The sequence below is a fragment of the Rhodamnia argentea genome, chromosome 1, assembly GCF_020921035.1.
Source record: "Rhodamnia argentea isolate NSW1041297 chromosome 1, ASM2092103v1, whole genome shotgun sequence".
Classification (NCBI taxonomy): Eukaryota; Viridiplantae; Streptophyta; class Magnoliopsida; order Myrtales; family Myrtaceae; genus Rhodamnia; species Rhodamnia argentea.
In genome coordinates, this window is record NC_063150.1 from 11,678,151 (window position 1) to 11,700,334 (window position 22,184).

The 22,184-nt window shown below is 37.4% G+C and overlaps 1 protein-coding gene across 1 annotated transcript; it reads left to right on the forward strand.

Annotated features, from left to right (window-relative positions):
• The first annotated feature begins 6,082 nt into the window (after nucleotides 1–6,082).
• Nucleotides 6,083–6,927, forward strand: LOC115747093 (basic leucine zipper 8-like). The gene has a single exon (XM_030683147.2). It carries the CDS (start codon nucleotides 6,136–6,138, stop codon nucleotides 6,667–6,669), a length of 534 nt encoding a protein of 177 aa, XP_030539007.1. The 5' UTR covers nucleotides 6,083–6,135; the 3' UTR covers nucleotides 6,670–6,927.
• The last annotated feature ends 15,257 nt before the right edge of the window (nucleotides 6,928–22,184 follow it).

Here is a 22,184-nt window from a genome sequence, read left to right on the forward strand (position 1 = left end):
AATTATGAGTGTGCTATATGTCTTTATTATTATCATGTTCGTTATTATCAATATTCGCCCATCAGCAGCACACCTAATTACGTTATTCTATTTCTGTTGCTGGTGAAGTTTAACTTGTTACATTCGTTATTCATAGTTCTCATTCAACCTATTCATCCGCTCTTGTATCACTAGGCGCAACAAGAGGAGGAAAGAAGGCCGGGTTATCTAACGGGTTGTGGCCTTAACGTATGAAGTGGGCTTGCCTTCTATTTAATGGGTCTCAAACAGCTGGGCTCAGCTTGTGCCTTTGATGGGCCGCGATGAACAGTGGGTTGGCAATGCTCCATGATGCGTGCTTGCGACTAATCCTTGAACAAGGTCATCCGTTTGTAAATTCCTTTCTTTTCTTTTTTTTTGTCGAAATCCGATAGTGAGTTTGGAAACGCAAGAAAATGATCTTTGTGAGATTCGAAGTTTCCCTGCATGAAGCTAAAGAGAAAAACTAAATTGTACTTTGACTTTGACTTCTCGGTGATGGAAGCACAACTTTGAACGAAAATTATCAAAAAAGTCCTCAACATATTGTACGGATATCAGTCCTAAATTTTTTTATTCGGTCAATTTAATCCTATACCTTTCGACAATTTGACAATTTGCCAATACCGTCCTTTCGGCCAATTTTGAACGGAATGATGTAGACGTTGGTCGGGGGACAATGCACCATTGGTGTTGCCATAACAATTTTTCACTTTGTTTTTGAAATATTTTTGTGTATTTTGTGTTTTGTCTTTCGTCGTCGCCCTTAGTGATAAAAAAGAAATGAAATGAAATGAGAAATAAAAAATCCAAAATAATTTTAAAAAATGCAAAAAATTATCCATGTGAGCGTCGTTCATACCATGTAGGACAACCATGTCCGCATCGGTGATTTTCAGCCAAATTGGGTGGAATAACTATACTAGTAAATTGTAAAAGGGTTTATGAGTAAATTGACCAAAATTAAAAAAAAATTGAGTGAGTTGACATCAATATAATAAGTCTATGACTTCTTTGGTAACTATCCCTAAGATTCAAACCCCTAAACTTTCCATTAACTTTACACTTATGATATGAGGTATTGCTTCTCTACATTCCGGAAAAAAAAAAATTAACAAATATGGCGAGAACGTTGTGGAGGTTCTCACTTCTCCGTATGTTTTTCGAACGTTGCAGCATGCCTAAGATAACTGAGGATCGAAAGCTACTCGACAGTTAGGAGAAAAGCAGAAAGCTTGAAATGCTTAGGAAGCAAGCAATCTGGTGCCTACTCCTAACTCTTTACTTTTTTTTTAAGTCGTGATCAGGGTGCTTTTGCGTTGGGAAGCGTCGGTTCAAATCTAGCTCGCGACGACGGCAGAAGTCACAGTCCAAAAACCACAGCTCCAGCCTCGAAGTAAGGGATTAGGGAAATCAAGCAAGAGTAGGCACACTACGAGCTACTACGGAAATATCTTCTAAGATGTAAGTCCATTAGGTTTATTGAAATGCAAAGCCGTCGAATGGTGGCTCGCGTCGGGTCAAAAATAATTTGATCCATATTTGAATTATTTAATCCGTTTTGACCAATTTTCATACAATACAAATTCTTTGATCCATACCCGATCCAATCCATACTATCAAAACACTTTCATATTTAATTCATTCTAGGAAAACTTTTTTTTTGTTTATAAATTTTTGAAAAATTAGTTAAACATTGTGGATAATTTGCAATTTTAAAAAATAATTTTTTTTTCTTTTAAGACTGGTGAGGATCGACGACCATCGCTGGCCACTAGCTAACGGCCTAAGCCCTTGCATATCGCTAGCACGGCCCCCACCCGTGGCCAGCGAGGGCTTTGCGACCCTCGGCTGGTGGCCGCAAGGGTCGGCCGACAACTCATCGGATTTCATAAACAAGAAAACAAGAAAAAAATCATGAAATCTTTTTTATGACTCAATTAGGTAACCCATATATGGCTCATTTAAAATCCACTTAAGGTTCGTTAAGCTGTTGAGTGATCCAAACGCACTTAAATGTATTAAGTAACCTATTTATGACTCTCACTCTTAAACATGGGTTAAAATAGGGGTTCTTGACCCATTTTATCTCCTCTACTGATATATAACAAAGTTTATGACTAATCTAGGGTGCCATATTAAACAGTGTCTATTTAAGTTTTAAGAAAATTTAGATATGCAGTTTATCGATGCTCACAGACCCCTTTATCTGTGCGCTTTATTTTTCCTCTTCTCTATGCGCTCCAAAAGGGACGCTAGAGCTAGTAGCCCCTACTCACCTTTTTAACTAATAAAAGAGATTCACTAGCTATAATTTTTCCCCATAATAAGTAGGTTTTTTTTTTTTTGTCGAAACCATAATAAGTAGGGTTAATATTATAGAAAATCTCAAACTGATATACTTATGATAAATTTACCTCAAAGTACTTTTTTGACCATGAAAAATTTCAAACTGGTACTTTTGTGATAAATTTATCATGAACTAATTTTTTGACCAAGAAAAATCCCAAAGCGATATATCTATAACAAATTTACCCTCTGTTACATTTGATTACTATCACGAAAAATTTCAAATTGATAAACTTGTCGGACAGGTGTATCGTGAACTGCCACAAGCCATCCAACTTGACAATTTAACGGTTAGATTTAACAAAAACTAACGGAGGATAAATTTGTCACAGGTATACCAGTTTAGGATACTTGTTACAAGTGTACCAGTTTGAGATTTTTTATGGTAAAAAAAAATAATCTGCGGTAAATTTATTACAGGTGAACCAATTTAGAGTTTTCCGTGATAGTAATCTTAGTAAGTATGAAGTCACCCAAGTCAATTATTGAAGGGAGCTGATCGCCTCTTCTCACCCTTTTAACTAGTAAAAAATTCACTAACTACAATTTTCCCCCATAGTAAGTATGAAGTCACCCAAATCAATTATTAGAGAGAGAGAGAGAGAGAGAGAGAGAGAGATTTCTTGTTTTTGGTATTTTGCCAAGAGAGCAACATTAATATCACTTTACAAGTGAAAGCAACGTCCAGTTCCAAGACAAAGATGCAACCCCTCAAAACTAAACCGTGATTTGTCACACGAGCCCTCAGTCAATGCCCATCCAATGCAGCTTCATCTAATCGCCCGCTCTCATCCGAAAAAGACACCTAAATCAAAGAAACATTTTACCTTAATATAATCGAAAATCAAGGAAAGCATATGATGTGATCCATTTCCCGTCGCCTTCTGTTTCGGGTTTTAGCAAAGGGGGATCTAATTCGACTGATTAAACAATCATTCTGTGTTAATCTCCCATCTGCCAGTCAATCCGGGTCAGGCTTGGGTGCTCCACGCACCAAAGCCACCGGCGGTTGGCTCGGCTGGCTGGAGCTGAGCGGCACACGTGGCTCCACGTCAAAGGGCTCCCGTGGGGATCCGGACACGTGGAATAAAATAGTCCTCCAACTAGGGTTAATTGCTTCATGCCGAAGCACGAAACAAAATCTTTTTGCTGCGGACCCAATATTATATCTTCCATGAATTCCATCTGTCCGCTACTTTGATTTTTGACGAAGACGATGCACCACGCAAAGTGACCCACGACCCGAAAAGCCAAGCCGGGGCACTTTCACTGTTTGTATAATCCATTGACCCAATATGAAGAGATTATTTTACATTTAATCTTAGACGAAATCTTTCTTTTTCGATGCATGAGAGAAGGACGGCATCTGTGGCATAACCATTGTACGATGTCTGCTTTGATACCAAAACTTTAGAGACAATTGTTTGGGTGTCGTAACTTCTAAAGAGCGATGACTTGTCGGAGTTACTTATAATAGACGGTTTTAAAAAGTTTTGACACTCAAAAATTGAGGATTGAGGCTAAATTGGTTTCCTAACATTCTCTAACGTTAATCTCGAAACAGAGAATGGTCATAGAAGAAATAAATGCAAGCTTACGAGAGTGAAGAGAATTTTACTTTCTTCCCTCTTTTTCCTTTAGGAAAATAAATAGATTTGCGATTTTAAACGAAAATATTTTAAAATAATGTTTGCTCCAGGATTTTGCTTTTGACTCTACCAAAAGAATAGAATATTTGCTTTGTGGTTTTTGCTTTTGTCTCGTTGTCAATTTTCTAATCATAAAAATTTTGGAGCAACAATTCTATAATTGAAGTGCAAAAAATCCATTGGCGGTTGCTTCAATGCAAAAACTCTTCAAAATAATCCATTTAGAAGACTTTGGCGGCCCACGTCAGATTTTCCCGTAAACTAAGTCACTGAAATTATTTAAGTGATCGCCTTTTAAAAAAATTATGACACTAAAATAACCATTTAAAAAAAGTTTAATATCAAAGTGAGTGTCGCATCAAATTGTGATATTAATGTCGTCCTTAGGTGTGCACGTGCCATACCCAATAGTACAATCAAATGTCTCTTCGACTTTTATTATCATAGGGATGTGATCTCAAATCACGTCTTATCCCCAATAATCTCGAATCACTCAACCATGAATGCTTTGGATTGGATTTTATCTGGAAAATTATCCAAAAAGTCTTAAACTTATTGCACTTGTATCAATTCAGTCCTAAGTCTTTCGATTGTACCAATTCGGTCCTAAACTTTTTGACAACTTATCAATTCAGTCCTAAATCTTTTAATTACACCAATTTGATTCTATGTCTTTTAATGATTTGCCAAACTAGTCCTAAACTTTTTCACGAATTATCAATTTAGTCCTTCCATCAAATTACTCAAATAATAGGTTTATGACTAAAATGGAAAAATTTCATAACATTAAGGACTAAATTGGAAAATTTTCAAAAATTTTAGGACTAAATTGGCAAAATTTCAAGGTTTAGGAATAAATTGGCAAGTTGTCAAAAGATTTAGGATATAATTGGCACAGTTGAAAGGTTTATAACTAAATTGACATAATTACAATAAGTTTAGAACTCTTTTGGTAATTTCCCCGGAATTTATCTTTATGCTTTTAGTTTTTTAACATTTGAGATATAATCTTTGCTAATGAACACCTCCAATCATTATAAACCAATTTATGGACATTCAAGGTACTTTTCCGTTCATTGTAATTTTTTTTTTCACACTGCTTCAAAATCAAAATAATCAATATGGTAAAAGGAATAAATTACAAATTTTCCTTAAAGATAGCCGAAACAAATCGAAATTTAAGTTAGTAGGATTTGGAAGCCTATTATCTAGGGAGAAATATGATGAATTTTCATTTTTTTTTTCATTGTCAGACACTTTACATGGCATGTGATTGGTTTGGATAGACTGAAATAATGTTTTGAAATTACCTTTAAAAGCTCTCTTTTTTTTATTCTTCATAATAAACTATCTATTAGGGATAATAATTCACAACTTTAATCTTAATGTCCTTATCGCATGCTGATTACCGAAGGAAAGTTCACTGTTCACTATATAGGGTTGAAGTTAGTTTCACTATATGTCCATATCATTCGAAGAGATGAAAACACGGAATGTAACGTACTCTATAATCGGATATAAGAAATAATTCTATGGGGTCACGAAGCTCTAATTAGGGTTGAAAGTTAGTTTCACTATATGTCTATATCATTCGAAGAGATGAAAGCACAGAATGTAACGTGCTCTATAATCGGATATAACAAATAATTCTATGGGGTCATGAAGCTCTAATTAGGGAGAAAAATTGCATATGAATGAGGTCATTGATATTGTTAGACAATATGCACACATATATACATAAAAAGAAATGGTAATTCCCAAGTTTGGTTCCACCATCGTCAAATTGTTGAGGCCTCCGTCGAAAAGTTACGATTTTATTTTTATCTCTTTATAATTACTAGACATGATGGGGGGATGAAAGGGCTGTGACACCCAGTAAAGATTAGTCAATTACGATATAAAAAAGGAAAATTTCTCGACCGTCAACAAAACCACTGTCCTAGACCAATTTTATTTCTTCGTAACTTTATGTGTCCGACAAAACACTTTACGTCAGCAAGTTCATAACCGGGACCCCACTATATGCCTTTTTTGCCCATAAATACCAACGCCCTATGCTGCAATTCTTCCCTTTTCTCCTCCCCTCCTCCCTCCACTGTCTACAACAAGTTTTCCGGCCATGCTGTCCACTTTTCCGGCCATGCTGCCGTCCGATCCCATCTTCGACAACCCTTTCCTGTCGTTTGGGAACGGGTTCCCCCCGTGGGACTGCCCGGACCTCTTCCCGGCTGTCCAAACACCACCAGGAACCCTCGATTCGAGCTCCGGCTCCGATGGCCCGAACCCTAACCAAGACAACCCTTCGAACTCGAACTCCTCTCAGACCTCGAGCGAGAAAAACAGGGCCTCTCCTGTGGTGGACGAGCGGAAGCGGAGGCGAATGATATCGAACCGGGAGTCAGCGAGGCGGTCCCGCATGCGAAAACAAAAGCACCTCGAGAACCTGCGGAGCCAGTTGAACCGGCTGAGGGTCGAGAACCGGGACCTCACGAACCGGCTGCGTCTGCTGCTGTGTTACGTCCATCGCCTCCAGATCGATAACGACCAGATGCGTTCGGAGCACGTTAAGCTCCGGCAGAAGCTATCGGAAATATGCCACGTCATGCTTTTGCAGCCGCAACTGCACCAGCAGCATGGCCATGGAACGACGTGACTGTTAATCTTACGTCGGAACGAATCCCATCATAAATCGCGTAATTCAAGTGCTATATAGCTTAATAAACTCATTTAAACTACTCAAGAAGAACTCTCTCTCTCTCTCTCTCAAGCTGCTAGAGCAGAGGGTACTTGGGGTGTTAAGTGATGATTAATTTTGGACAAACTAGGGGTATTCGTCAAAAACGGTGTCGTTACTTGTAAGATTGGTTCTTGTAGTGATTGGTTCATTAAATATTTAGTAGTGGTTCGAGTTCTTTATGCTCTTCCCCACGTTCACTCCAACCAGATCATATGACAAATCAAAGGATCCACTCATGATTGTTCGACCGAGTGCGCATCTTTTGGCCAAAGTTCTCATTTCAAAACTCTTCCCGTAATGTATATATCCACAAAAATGAAGCCGCTACGTAACATGATACGTACATACTTTACTTCCCGAGGTCAATTAGATCGATCAGTCGCCATTTGATCGAGCGAATCAATTAATTACCAACTCAAATGACAATGGAACTTTTTCGAATAGAACTGATACAAAGGAAGGATACACTTTCCTTCTTCTTTTTCTGTGCATCGGAAACCCTATTCCAAACCTGAGCTTGTTTGGAGATTCCTGATAATATACGTCCTCTTTGATAACGTGCTAGATTACGTAAGAGTTCATCTGTTTATTGAGCAATGCTAAGAGCGTTCTTATACTAAATTGCTATATTAAGCGATTTGTCGCATTATATCTAACTATTCAACAAGTCGTATTCAAAGATCCATAAAAATATGGTGCATCATTCGATAAAATAATATATGCAGTGACTATAGTGAAAGGAATATCGACCGTTCATTTTATTTTTTTGGTTGATATGTTACACTCTATAGGCAATGGAATCTTTCGATTTTTATTCTGGAATTAAAACGACTAATACTTCCAAAAAAATATACTACACACTAAATATGTACCATCAGAAGAAATTTAGGGTTTATAATAAGTGGTAAGCTAAAAAGTGCACCGATCACTTTCTAGACATGGCAAAAGTTGCACTTCACCGCCATCGCCACTTTTTTTCTTTGCTCGATTGATGACCTTTGGATTTTAGGTAGAGAGATGATGGCAACTTTAGGGTTTAATAATGGAGCAGTTGATGTTGAACAGAAGAGCTTGGCGGGGCCACATAGCGACAAGATGTGTTCGGACACATTATAATACGATATTTCAGATTATGATCTGGAATAAAATATGAATGAGGAAAAGAGCGTGCTTCCATCACGACCATATTTATATAGAAAGTGAAATTTGGTTAGCATATTTTACATTTGTTTATGCATTACATTAAAAACAGAGGAATTGATCTTAATGGGATTGTTTTTCAGATTGGACAAACTTAGAAAAGTAGGAATCGCCATGTAATAGTTGGTCTCAATTGAACAGTTTCTTAACATTTTGGACAAATATGATGGAAGTAATTGAGTTTTGACGGGAAAATAATATGGTGATTAATTTTGTCACTAAACCAAAGCACAGCAGCTATCGTTTCCTAAAAGCACAGATAAGTAATTGGATTTTTTGAAAAGCATGGACACGTACTCAGTAATTTCTGGCGAATATTGAGCAAAAATTTTGATAGAAGAACTTATATTGTCGCTAGAAAACAAAACAAGGAACACAATTGTAATCAGGACCAAAAGGTAGGGTTAGTAATGCTGCACACTACTCGTTTGCATGACATGACATGAGGTAAAACACGAATCGTAGAGAGACAACTCGAATATGACACGTCTAATGTATATATTGTCTCGAATTGACACGAATTAATATATTTTCATCTTACTTCAATCATTTGGTGTATGATAGCAAAATTAAGATGTTTTAAGCCGACACAAGTTGAGACAAATTAAAAACATGATTGTGACATGTTCATGCGAATTGCCAGCCCTACTAAAAGTGAAATCTCCAAAACTATAGGTACTAAAAGTGTAATTCCCAAAAATATTTTACAAGAAATGGTTGCTTCATAGTTCACATAAAGGATCAGAACCCAGTCCAACTCAAATCATGGCATTCCCTCTTTATTTTTATTCGATGGTTTTTCCTTACTATTGCTCTCTTTAGTCGTTGTTTATTAGAATATCTTCCTCAAATCTGAGACAAAGGTAAACTAAGTATATGATATTCATAAACGAGAAATGTCAGGATACATCCGTCTTTATCTTTGTAGAATGAACGAGTCTATGTAGACTGTATCAAGTTGATTTCCTTTTCAGATTTACGTGCTTTGTGGAATTTGCATTTCTTTGTTGAAGTTACATACATCTCTTTCATATCAAATGACAATTTTCCTTTCAACATAAAAATAAAATACCAAAAAATAAACGAGTGATGCAGAAACTTCTACAAATAAAGGCGATTAATTTAACAATCTGTTTTAATAAGAATAAACTCCGATTCACATGTGAAATTTAGTTTAAAAAATGTCCCTAAAATATTATCGAGTTATTTCGAAACAATTTAAACTTTTGAGTTTGGTGGTCTTTTCACAATTATATTGTTCTCATGGCAACACAATAGAGCCTTTTCCTCTCTCGCTTTGCAAATTCATGTCATATCATGAAAATTATGTACGCTAACATCATTTGTTTTATGTGACAAATCATATGACCGAATTACGATGATGACATATTAATTCATGCTGATAAAACGTGCTAAACATGTCATATAGCGTTGATTGTTCGATCGGATTTTATCTAGAATTTTGTTTTCTTTCGTTCCATGTCAGAAGAAATTACCTCTAACCAAGTCTCCGATCGGTGAACATCACCCCCAACAAAATCTAGGTCGAAGGATATGTTAGCGAACTAAAAGAAACGAAAAATATCTAAATTTAATCGGTTCATGAGTTTTGGGAAGTTTTACACAAATTTTCAAGTAACTGACCCTAAACCGTTGGAGAGAAAGATCCCTTTTTACTCTTTGGGAACTGGCTAAAGCTTTCACTCAAAGTAAGAGCGACCGCAAGAAGCAACACATACCACATGTTTAAAGTCAGGGCGGCTGCTTTTAGCTCGATAGGTTGACTAGAAATTCTAGAACCCACTGAAGTGTGGAGGTGTTTAACGTATGGACGGGTCCTTACTCCGCCTGTCCCTTTCTTCGAATATAAGTTTACAACTGACGAGCATCCAAAAGGCACCTCTTTGGTATATATGCTTCTTTTTGCATAGCCCATATGTTTGGATTTTCCTTGATTTCATTGATGTCTCGAGAGGTTTTATGCCAAACTTGCTCATGAGTCATGAAAAGGAAATTTGAAATGGGATTCGTCTTTTTTAAAAAAAAATTTCAAACAGCTCACTCCACCTTTTCCCTAATAATCACTAATCAATTTCTCCTACACAGAAAAATCTCTAATCAATCTCTCCTACACAGAAAAATCTCTAATCAATCTTTAGTCACACCTCAATTTGAATTAGTCCTTCAGCTTATGAGAAAAAAATCCAAACATCCCTAAACCTATTGCATTTTTACTTTTTCTTTTCCTTTCCCTTTTTCTTTTCTTTGCTCTTTTTTACAACCATGGCATGTGACCTCATCGGCCGACCCTCGCTTAGTCTGGGTAAGGTTGCAAGCTGCTCGCTTGTAGCACAAGGGCGTCATGGCCCTCGATTGGTCTAGGTGAGGGCATTGATCCAGGCGAGAGCCCAACCCCCTCGCCTATGGCTCACGAGGGCATGGAGGCCCTTGCCCAAATCAGGCAAGGATTATTCGGTGACCTTGTCGAGCATAGTTGTAAAAAGAATAAAAAATGGAAAAAAAATCAAAAATTTTAAAAGTTATCCACGTTTGTGCCGACCATGCCCCGTGGGACGGTCAATGCTTACGTCGGTGATTTTCGATCAAAATTGATTGGATGGACTCAATCAGCAAACCATGAAATAGTTTAGGACAAAACTAGCAAATTTAAAAGATTTAGGATTAAATTGGCAAAAATGCAATAGGTTTATGACTCTTTAGATAATTTTTCCATTTAGCTTATGCATGGACTTAAATAAAATTTGGACCAAAATCCTAAATCTCAACCATTGTAACTTCGCCCAAAAAAAAAAAAAAAACCTTGTAACTGAGTCCTAAAAGTTTCAATTGGTATAGTTAAGTCCTAAGAAATGAAGGTCGTTAATATTACTAGTACGTCTCCCGCCATAATTTGGGTCCTTCATTTGTGGAATAGATCTTTTACCAAAAGTTGCAGTCAAATCCTTTAACCTTTCAATTGATGCATTTAAATCCTAAACTTTTAGTGGGAAGGCAACCGATTCCTAAAGGAAAAAATTATCAAAAAAATTTCTTAATTTATTATAATTATATCAATTCAGTTCTAAACTTTTTTTTTTTTGCCAATTTAGTCATAAACCTTTTACAATTATGGCAATTCAATCCATTTTTTCAATCAAGATCGACGTAACAAATTTTTTAATAATATATTAATATTTTATGAGTTTTTTAAATTAATTTAATAAAATTTTTCCTATCTTTTTTCTTTTTCTTTTTTTGGTTAAGGCCGGCAAGACACTTTCAGAATGGGCTGAGGGCCACGAACCCTCTTCACGGTTAGGCAAGAGTTGCGAGCTCTTGATAGCCGCGAGCCCTTGCTGAGGTTGGATGAGGGTTGCAAGCGTCCGGTGGCTAGTGATGGTCGCGAACCCTCGTTGCAACCGGGCAAGAGCCATGAGCGCTTGCCTAAGGGATGGCAGAGGTCACCGGCCCTCTACGTGTGGCCGGCGGCCTCCTACTATACCTAACCAAAAAGAAAAAAAAAAGACCGAAAAAAGTAATAAAAAATAATTCAAAATTCAAAATATTATTAAAAATTTTCTACATTAGCATTGGTTAGCCAAATGAACTGAATTGACACAATTACAAAAGGTCTAAGACTGAATATGAAAAAAAAATTAGAATTGAATTGTCACAATTATAATAAGTCTAGGACTTTTTTGGTAAAATGGGCAACTTAAGGCTTCCATAGAAGTAATTTTTTATTGGCACTTATATTATGTTGATTACAACTTTCGAAAGGATTGAACTCTATTTTTTTTATTTTTTCGAAAAAGGAAATAGGATTTGATAGAATCAATAGGAAGAGCACCTTACACATGCACTAATATCTTTCAGAGAGATCCATCACATGAGGTACTCAAAAGTTCATGATTAAGTACATTTTTCCAAAATTACGAAATTCAGTTAAGATTAAGTTTGTTTTATGAAGAATAAATTATTTGAAATTTTTTTTATAAATATTTATATCGGTTGAAATAATTAGTCAATGAGAATCGATAATAATTTATGTGTAAATACTTTCGTTGATGATTGAAATTCATAATGACAAAATCATTTGTTTTTTTTTGCGAAATAAACGAAACTTAAGATTTGATTGTATTTTTGTAAAGAAAACTTAGGACTTCGAATGCACTTTTTTTCCGATGGGTTTATAAAAATTTAACGACTAAAATGATGCTGATATTCACTAGAAAGATCTCGAACCAAATAAAGGAAATTTGAGACAACTATAGGAAGTGAGGTCCCACAAAATCCTTGGCTCAGGCCTTTCTAGATTGCGTTCATTTGAGTCCTATTTTAATCAAATGTGATGCCTTTTCTTAGCCAATGATTGAAGAGATGAAAAAAAATCAATGAGATTTTCATCTCGCATTTTCAAATAAACGAGCGGACACGGTTCGTGCGCCAAAGGCGAACTATATAGCTCCAAGTGATAAAAAGAATCGAAAGCGAGCGCAAAATAAGATGTGAAAATAATGAAATGGTTAGACTAAACTCTAAAGGAACATGCCAAGATTATTTACCCGAATAAACAACCCATACTCAATAAACTTGTGCAAAAGACAATTGAAAAACAGTTTTTCCATATCATCGAACGAGTTGCGGTTTCTAGTGCAATCGATCCCGACACATACGTCAGGGCAATTCATATTCATGTATGCTTAGATTTTCCTAGTGTCAAAATGATCTAGGACAAGTTTAATTTACTCCCAATTTTCCGTTAAATAAAAGACAAAGAGGAAAGCAACAAAGGGTCGCGAATTATAATAATAATAATAAGGAGAAAGTATAGCAATCGTTAGTCTTTTATTATGTGCCAGTCACGGGCTGGATTAGTGATGCCGTCACCGGTGATGGCACGATCGAGGGTTTGCTTTTCCTGCAAAGGAGTCGAAGTTTAGTGGGAAGCACGCTTTTGGTTAATAGTACTTAAAAGTTAAACCCATCTTTAATGCGATTTATTTGGCCACTAATCATTTTGCTGACGTCAGGTTTCATGTTTGTTATCTGAGCTACTTTGATGGATAATGATGAAGCTCAATTACCCTTTTTTTTAACCCCCCTTGTACGTTATATTTTCATATTTATGTGCTTTAGGGTTTGCATGATCGATTAGTGTGCTTACTACTTACCAACTAATGACAAACGCGAATAGAACATGACTATCTTTTGTCCAAAAGAAAGTGGCACATGACCGTCATTCCAATAGAGAAAATCTAGGGAAAAATGCAGTCGTCTCCTTTAGATTTGCACTAACATGAAAGATCATATATATACAAAATACATATATGGTCATTCTACAGGTAGATAAGTGTACAATGTGATAGGACAAGTACCAACCATGTAAAGTTGCTTTATCTCCCATTACACTATAGATATAAAACTTTTGCCGGAATGCAAGGATCGAGTGCTTCATCTAGTGCTTCACCTTTTAAAAAACAATAAAGAAAACTAAGATTGATGTACCTGTCTTTAAAAAAAGTCTATCTTAAGATAGGACAGGCGTATCGTAGAACCCTAAATTGACGGAGATACCCCCCCATTTTATACAAATTACATTATAAAACCCAAAAGATCATACATATCTCTCACGCTCTTGCTCGCACAAAGTTGCCACAAGCGGGGACGGATCTAGAGCAAACATATTGGAGGCCAATGGACATTTATTTGTCCAAATAAATTTTCTGTGTAATATACGTTACGATAGAAGGTTTTTTAATGAAGATAATTTATCAGCCAATTATGCACAATATATTGGGCTATAAAGTTTATCAAAACATTAAAAATGCTTTTTTGATATTATAAGAAATGCTTCTGTGTTACCATGCTTTTATTTTTATTAATCTGATAAAATAAGGTTATTCTTTCTTAAGTATGACAACAACCCTTAAATTTTGAAGACTTATAAACATATGAACATAGCTTTCTTCTGTATCTTATGAAAAAGGCGGGCCAAAAAAAAAATGTAATGGAAAGTAGTAATCAGTCCAATCCAATAATAGTCTACAATCTTTTCATATACAAATTATGTTATTTCTTAAGTTAGAAATAAATACTTCACTTTATCTGAAGTTTCGTAATAAATATCATCATCTAAGATTACATTCTAAATTTAGAAGTTTTTTCTTTGACATGAAAGCTACCTAATGACAGCTCCTTAATATCTTGGGATTATCGATTTTTAGCAAATTTTCCGAGGTTTGTTCTGTGGTCACCAGAGAGACGGTGGTGAAGCCAGAGATAGGCAGCGGGGGCGGGGAGGCGGTGCTGCTTGGCGGTTGTGTAGAAGAGAGAAGGCTTTTGGTAAAAAAAAATAGAGGGTTTTATCCAGAATAAAATTTGAAATATGTATAATTTGATTAACCTCTAAGTGAAGATTTTTGGGAGATTGAATAGGTTTTCAACCATAAGAAAATACTTAACAGGGGCCTCAATGCTTCTATCTAAAAAGCCCAGTCCAGTCACAGGTCTCGTAGAAAACGTCCCTCATTTGACTTATTCATGAAAACTGTGTTGAGATCGGATCGAAGTGAGTATTCTTTTTTTTTTTTTTTTTGGGTTTTACTTGATTTCTTGTGCTTTTCAATGCGTTTGGGACCTACATTGATGTGATGACCATTCAATTGTGGCTCTGCTGAATTTTGTACTTTTAGTGGAGTAGTCACCACAGAAGGAATCTCGGAATTGTTCGATTGGCCGCCGGAGGTGGGCGGATGCAAGCCAGAGATAGGCGGCAGCGAACCCGATTAGTTGGGATCGAAGAGGAGGGAGAAACCCCGTGACTGAGATTCATGGAATTGAGGAGGGAGAGAGAAAAGAGAGTTCGATGAGACATGTTTATTAAATGCGTGGGAAACTGATTTAACACGAGACTTATTTAAAATTAATTTGCTTTGGAATTTTCATTTTAGAAACCATTATAATTCGAAGTGGGTATGCATATAAGCCATTTCAATAATTATGAGTTAAAATATGGATTTGTGACTCATTTTGACGGCTCTAGTCGTGGACAACATCAAAAGCAACCGGCCAATGAGCACCTACAAACACGAAAAACATGGGAAGAGAGAGAAGCACAAGAGCGACAAGTTCAAAAGAGTGAGGCGCACAAAGCCTCAACATGATTCGTGAAGCACAGATTTGAGGCATCTGGCAAGTTCAACGTCCGATTGATGTGATCTTTATATTGTAAAAAAGTTCATAGCGAGAGATTTATTAGGATAAATTACATGATCGCGAATTTGAGAATTTGTCTCATATTGGGGCCGCAGCTCGGGTTTATGAACCGGACATCATCTCAATGAGTTCACATTTTCCGTACTAGTTATCTACAATACTTTATATATCTGAAAATTTTAGTTTGATTTTGACAACTTTAGTTATTTGGGCTATTATTTGTCGGAAATCAGATCGGCAATAGCTTCATCATCCAACACTCGATTGACCCGAATTTTATTAGGTAGGAATACTTATGATCCCTAGCTTCATGACATGCAATTGAAGCTTGGAAGTCACCGGCTTCTTGACACTACAAAAACAAGCTACTCATCCAAGTATCGAAGATTGATTGTGGATTCAGGTGACAACATGCGTGTGAACAGATGCGATTCGACGAGTGCAACCCATTTTTTATGCTTGAAATACATTTTGTGTCTTATATCATCCGTCAAACCTCTACCAACTCTCGATCATTCGACTGTTTTTTAGAGTGAGTAATCATAATGTCTGGTCTATAAACAGGGGCAAGCAGTTGAATGTTTCACAATATGATTGCCAAATGAAATAGCCACTATGGCACTATCCCCTGGAAACTGCATTACCGAGTACTAACGTTAGTTGTTTTCGGTCTTTTGAGTTCTTTTTGTTTCCATTTGGAGTAGGAGTCTCTGCTCTCTAATGGCAGCATGGGCAATCCTGAAATCACAACTTAAAAAGAGACACTTGATATGGCCCTTGAAAAAAGCCCATCATCAAATGGTCAATACATCTTGATTTCAACATCTAATCCAGAACTGTTCAAACAAATGAATCAAATCCAAAAGAAAATCTTACTCTGGCAACTTTACATGAGTCAGAGTTTGATTTTTTAGGATGATGGTGAAAAAGTTGATAGATAAGTCACCTTAGTGCCACTCTACAGAACTGTCATAAGATTTTTATCTCGTACGGTTTTTTATTCAATTCTTTCGAAGTCATTGAGTCATTTTCCTCGTTTTAAATATGTCCATCAAAAAGGTCCATTACAAGTCAAACATGGATTTCTATTTGTATAATTATTTCCCGGGGGCGGGCAACAAAACCATGCCTGATCCTCTAAGTTTTCTAAAGGGCTCTATCTCTCAAGGGTCAAGGCTATCTCTCTTCTTTAGAATGGGGGAGGTCACGGCTTCAAAACTTAATTAGATTATATTGATGGTAGATTAGTGATCTTAATGCAACTATGCAAACTCCGTGCTTATCCCCTCCTACCTAAAATAAGGAACAAAGTCACTATCATTGACGAAAGTTTACCTTAGTCCAGTGATGAATTTTTGCTATCGCCCACATTCGGTGAAGATACCATATATGTATCGTCTATGTCCATTATAATATCAATATTGCAACATGGGCCAATACCTTTCTATACATCATCTATAGCAATGATACTACTGATGTCCAAACATAGGCCAATTCAAGTGATTGAGGCATCTAATACAATGTGCTTGACCTATACACTAGTTTTGCAAGGCGACTAATATCAAAACTACTACCCGAACACCAGTGCATTGAATTCTAACACGAAAGACAGGGCTATGCGAAGGAAGGCATTAACAAATCTTGCACAAGTTTGATAGGATACGTACTTTACACGACATGTGATTGATTGATTTTACTATGTACCATATAAATACGAGCGAATCGCCTAAATTGGAGCAGATCATCGGGTTACTTGGCACTCGTCATCATCCCAAGACGTTCGATGAACACATCAGGAATTCCCCCAATCACGTTCTTGCGCTACGAGTCACCAACCCCCCTTCTTTCATCTTCTTCTTCCCGAGCCGTGTACATCGATGAGATTCGATTCTCGCCTTCCTCACTGGAACATCCCTCTCCGGTCTCGAGGAAATGGAGGAAGACGCGGCAACCTGACGAAGCTGTTCTCCCTAACATCACAGGAGCTCTTGCAAGAAAAGACGGACATCCTCTTGCTCCTCCACCCGGACTTGACCCGACTGCTTTTCTTGCTCTCTTCGCCCTTGCCCGACTCGACCAAGCTCGCACTCTTCGTGCACTCCTTATAAGCGGCGAGGAACGGGTCCTCTTCCCGCCACAAGAACCCCTTAAGCGAAGCGCTCCTCCGCGGCGGCGGCGGCGCCGCCACGGCCATGCCCGGCGGAGGAGGGATCTTATCCTTCCGTTCCTCCTCGGCCAACCCTTGTGACCCAGAATGTGGTGGTGACATTGGAGGTGGACTCAGGGCGAGTGAAGATGATCTTCTCTCGTGATTCTGGTGGGTGGTCTTGGAGATTCCAGGGCTGTGCTCCCAGGAGAAGGGTATGACGATGCTCCCATGGGAATGAACCTTCCGGTGACTCATCTTTTCCAAAGACTCCCGCAAGAGCTATTGCTGGAGAACGATGATGGGCATATTCCCGCGGGTCTTTTGTGGGTTATAAAGGAGCTTTCATGCGTTCTCCACTCTCCAACTGCAGAAATTCCTCAAGTAGCAAGCAATTATAACGTGAGGAGTAAGGTTACAACTTAGAGCAAGAATTCAAAGAACGAGATGATTACGAAACGGGGAAAAAAAAAACCAATCTGCATGTTCTGTTGGGGAGATGTACACAATATATGCTCTGAACCGCTTTGAATGATTGGGAACAAGAAGTTAATATCCCCCAATTGAATAATCAAATTCTATCCATGGTAGGTGAAGAAGGGTTCACTAATTTTCTAGTGTGTCGTATCTATTACGTTTGTATTGACATTGCCTGGAGAATATGGCGGACGGGTGCCGTGAATCTCTTGGATTTCTAGGTTCTTCGTCAAGCTTGCTTGTATTGACACTGGGAAAAAATAATACAGATTAGTCTCCCATGGGGTATGAATTTTGACCATGGTATAAGGATTTATCCCCAAAATGACAAATTTGATGATTGTTAGGTGGGTTTGTATTAAAAGCACGAACGGGAGAATCTTCGTCTCCTTATGATGGTCTACGAAATGATGCTGGACGTGTGCGGCTAAGAGAGGCGATTGACTATGTTGTCTTCGAGCTGTTGGAATTTAGCGGTCGTTACGAACCGAGTATCGTCCCGAGGAACTGCAATCGAACCTTCGTTTCCTCGACCAAAAGAGTTAAAAGACTTGGATCGAATAGGTCGTAGCGGGTGTGAGATCTTCACATAGTGAAAGTAGAAGGACCGAATTGCACACTTGAAATGATTTTGGGGAGTCAAAAACGTACTTAGGTTTCGTTTGTTTCATGAAAAATGAATGATTCAAAAAATGTTTCCCCGAAAATGATCTTTGTTTTGCTTACGAAATTGAATGAACAGAAAATATTTTCATCGTCCACAAATATGATTAGAAAAAAAGAGTATTGACGGTTAATGGAAATATCATCCATCGACTAATCATTTCAAGCAATCAAGTTTAGGAAAATATTTTTCGACTTGTTTATTTTTCGCGAAACAGTCTCCAAAAACTTCATGATGGATGAAATCTATGGAAATTATCTTCAAGTCTTAAACATTTTAAATTTATTGTTCGATTTAATTAATTTTGGAAAATTTGTGCAAAATTCCTAAATCTATTGCACTTTTGTTAATTCAGCCCCAAACCTTTTTATTGTGCCAACTAAATCTTAAATATTTTCACATTTTGCCAATTGAGTCCATTTGGCCAATTTTGGTCGAAAGTCGTTGACGTGGACGCCAACCGTCTTACATGGCACAGACGACATTAACGTGAATAATTTTTAATAGCAATTCAAAATTTTCATTTTTTTTATTTCTTTTTAAACTATGGCCGTCAAGGTCGTTGCGCGATCGTCGGTAGCCACAAGCGAGGGCGGGTGACCATCATCGGCTACACCTCGCACAAACTAGGCAAGGGTTGCAATGCCCTTGCCGCCCAACAAGCGAGGGTGTTGGCCCTCACCTGGATTTGGGCAAGGACCGGGGCCACAACGCTCTTGCCTAACTTAGGCGAGGGTTGCTGGCCGCTCGCTTGTGGATAAAATTAAAATAAAAAAATTCGAAAAAAAAAATTAGAAATTATTATAAATTGTTCACGTCATCGCCAGCTTTATAAATAGGATGGCCAATGCCCATATTAGCAATTTCCGGATTGACTCAATTGATAAAACGTGAAAATATTTAGCAATCAATTGACACAATTAAAAGGTTTAGCACTGAATTAACAAATGTGCAATAGATTTATGAATTTTCGGACAATTTTTCCAAGATTAATCAAATGGAACAATAAAAATTGTCGTTGTTTCCAAAAACCTCCATGGCGTGTCTTTCTCAATGACAAAAGCTACCTTGAGATAATTGTGTGAAGGTTTTTCCAACGCTGTCGGAGCCCCTTCATCGAGTCCTCTATTCCAAAATTGCTGCGATGCAAAATTCAAAATCACACTGAAGTCAAGCTAGCGTAGTGGAGTCCGAATAGATTAAAGCTAAGGCATAAAAGGTCAGCTGGAAATACACTTTGATGAAACAACGCTACATTGAATTCTTGTGCATGGCTTTACATGCAAAAGTTTACGTCAAAAACGTGATAGGAAAGCCCCGTTTGCGCAGGAACATCGATGATGGCTCGAAAACCTATCATGTACTACCTCAAAGTTCATTGATTCAAAATCGTTATATCACAGCGTCGGTCCCACAACTTTCGATATTTGGATCCATCCCAATACTCGATAATGTCCTATCATCACGATCTTTTTTTTTTTTTTTTTGCGTGTTAGATAGATAATTAGTGTTTGCCACAATATTTCCGATCAAAATCGATCGTGATGCAACTCTTATTTCCCAAGCGAAAATGGGTAAGCCCCGTGCCATCGGTTAAGGCATTGCTTATGGCCCAACAACAGGCCACAAACAGGGTCCGGTAGGTGATTTTTTTTTTTTTTTAACATGGAAAGGCCTACCGGTGTGTACAAACTAAACTTGGACGATTAGAAACGAAGGCTCCCGTCAAATCTGACGGCCTAGATTGAGTTTAGTACACACGTGCTCTATGCATGGAATAATTTCTCCGGGCAAAAGGCGGGTGGATCGAGTAGATAGGGCCAGGATCAAGCCCAAGCCCAAGCCCAAGCCCAAGCCCAAGACCAAGCCCAAAGAATGAGGAAGGATCAAGGTTGAGGCCGAGGGCAGGAACGTCATTTCGCTCGATCCACCCTCGGCCTCCTCCTCCTCCTTCCGCCTCCTCTTCTTCCTCCTTCAGTCTATCCACGGACATATAAAGATGCGATTAAAATTAGGGTTCTCAAAGCTGAGCAAACACAGCAGAGCAGAGCACAAGGACGAGATCCATCTCTCTACTTCCCCCATCTGTTCCCGTTTCCAAAATCTTTCATCCCCCACCACGATCGCTGTCTTTCGAACCCGTTTTGCCAGACGATTCATTCGATTTCTTTTCTGCGCAAAAATCCGATTTTTCTCTCTCTTTCTCTCTCTCTCTCTACTTGTCGTGCGTGATCAATCGAGCGAACGGGGAAAAATCCCCGCGCGCGGGGGCGGGCGAGGCGATGATGAAAGAATACATTTCTCGATGCTGAATGTATGGTGGTCGTATCATACGGACCGAGCAGATGTACGCGTAGGTATTCCTATGCGTAGGTACTTCTTCTGCTTCTTGATGACTGCGTTTGTGCGTGTCTGAGCCTCGCCGCTACGATTCTGTTCCCAAGTTTTTGTCTTTGCTCAGATTTTGAGGAGTTCAAAATCATAATGAGGCTTCATTGATCCCTTTCTGCTTCCGATTCTGCATATGATTCTCCTTCAAATGACAATAATCATCATCTTTTTACCACTTAATATTAGCCATTCTAGTCTTCTAATTCTTTTTCCTTTTATTATTTTTTTTTACCTCATCATTTTGTTCTGGCCAGTTTTTACCATTTTTCTTCATGAGGTGTATGAGGAAACAAAATTTAGACAAAACCCACTTTTGGGCTTTAACGTTTGTAGATGGATCCAACTTTGGATTTTCTCGATAGTCACAATCAAATGAAGAATATTGTGATCGACTTATTGCAAAAGGCCCTCTGACTGAAATGTTCATTCATGCTAACTTCATTAAGGAGGGAACCAGAGTTCGTTTTACTTGAAAGAGAGGGGGTGGTTTTGTGTGTGTGTTTGTCCATTTGATGATTTGAAATAAACCAATAGCCTAATGTATGATGTATTTCTTGAACTTTAAATTTGTTTAATGTGATTTCTGAACATTTACCCAATATGTAATATTGTTTCGGAACTTTTAATTTGTTTGTTCAATGTGGTTCGTGGATTTTTTTTTTTATATGTTCAATTTAGTTCAAAGACAGTATGGAATATTAAAATGTTGTTCCTGAACTTGAATTAATGGAAAGATAACATTGAATATTATCATATAGTCCATTGACTAAATTGCACATGTATAAAGGATCATATTGATTAAATTAAAAGTTTAGGGATGGCATTACACATTGTGCTAAAAATTCAGGGATCACATTAATTAAATTAAAAATTTAGGGACGACATTAGATAATAGGTTAAAATTTAGAGATCATATTGAATAAATTTAAAAATTAGTGATCATATTGTTTATTAAGCCAAAGTTTAAAGACCAATTGTGTCATTTTTCCCTTCTTGCAATAACATGGATAGGTGAATATGATAATTCAATTCTATTGCATCAATATTGTGGAACTGAAAAATCAACTAAGAGTCACAAGATAAAGAAATAAGCTTCTAAATAAAGTACAATAAAATTCCATCGCTAGAAAATTAAACATGAGAATTTCCTCTTTTGTTTTGTCAAATACATCATCCCTTAATCACGAATTTAATTAGCATCAACGTCCAACCAAAAATAAAAATAAAAAATAAAAAAAAAAAATTAAAGAAAAACATATTGTCCGAGGAATTTCTCGCGCCTCTAAAAAGTCGTTAATTAACGGAAAACCGAAAAGGAAAAAGAAACCAAAAACA

What these genes read in the sequence shown, in the direction of transcription:
- LOC115747093 (XM_030683147.2), top strand. Translation starts at nt 6,136, where the DNA reads ATGCTGTCCACTTTTCCGGCCATGCTGCCGTCCGATCCCATCTTCGAC.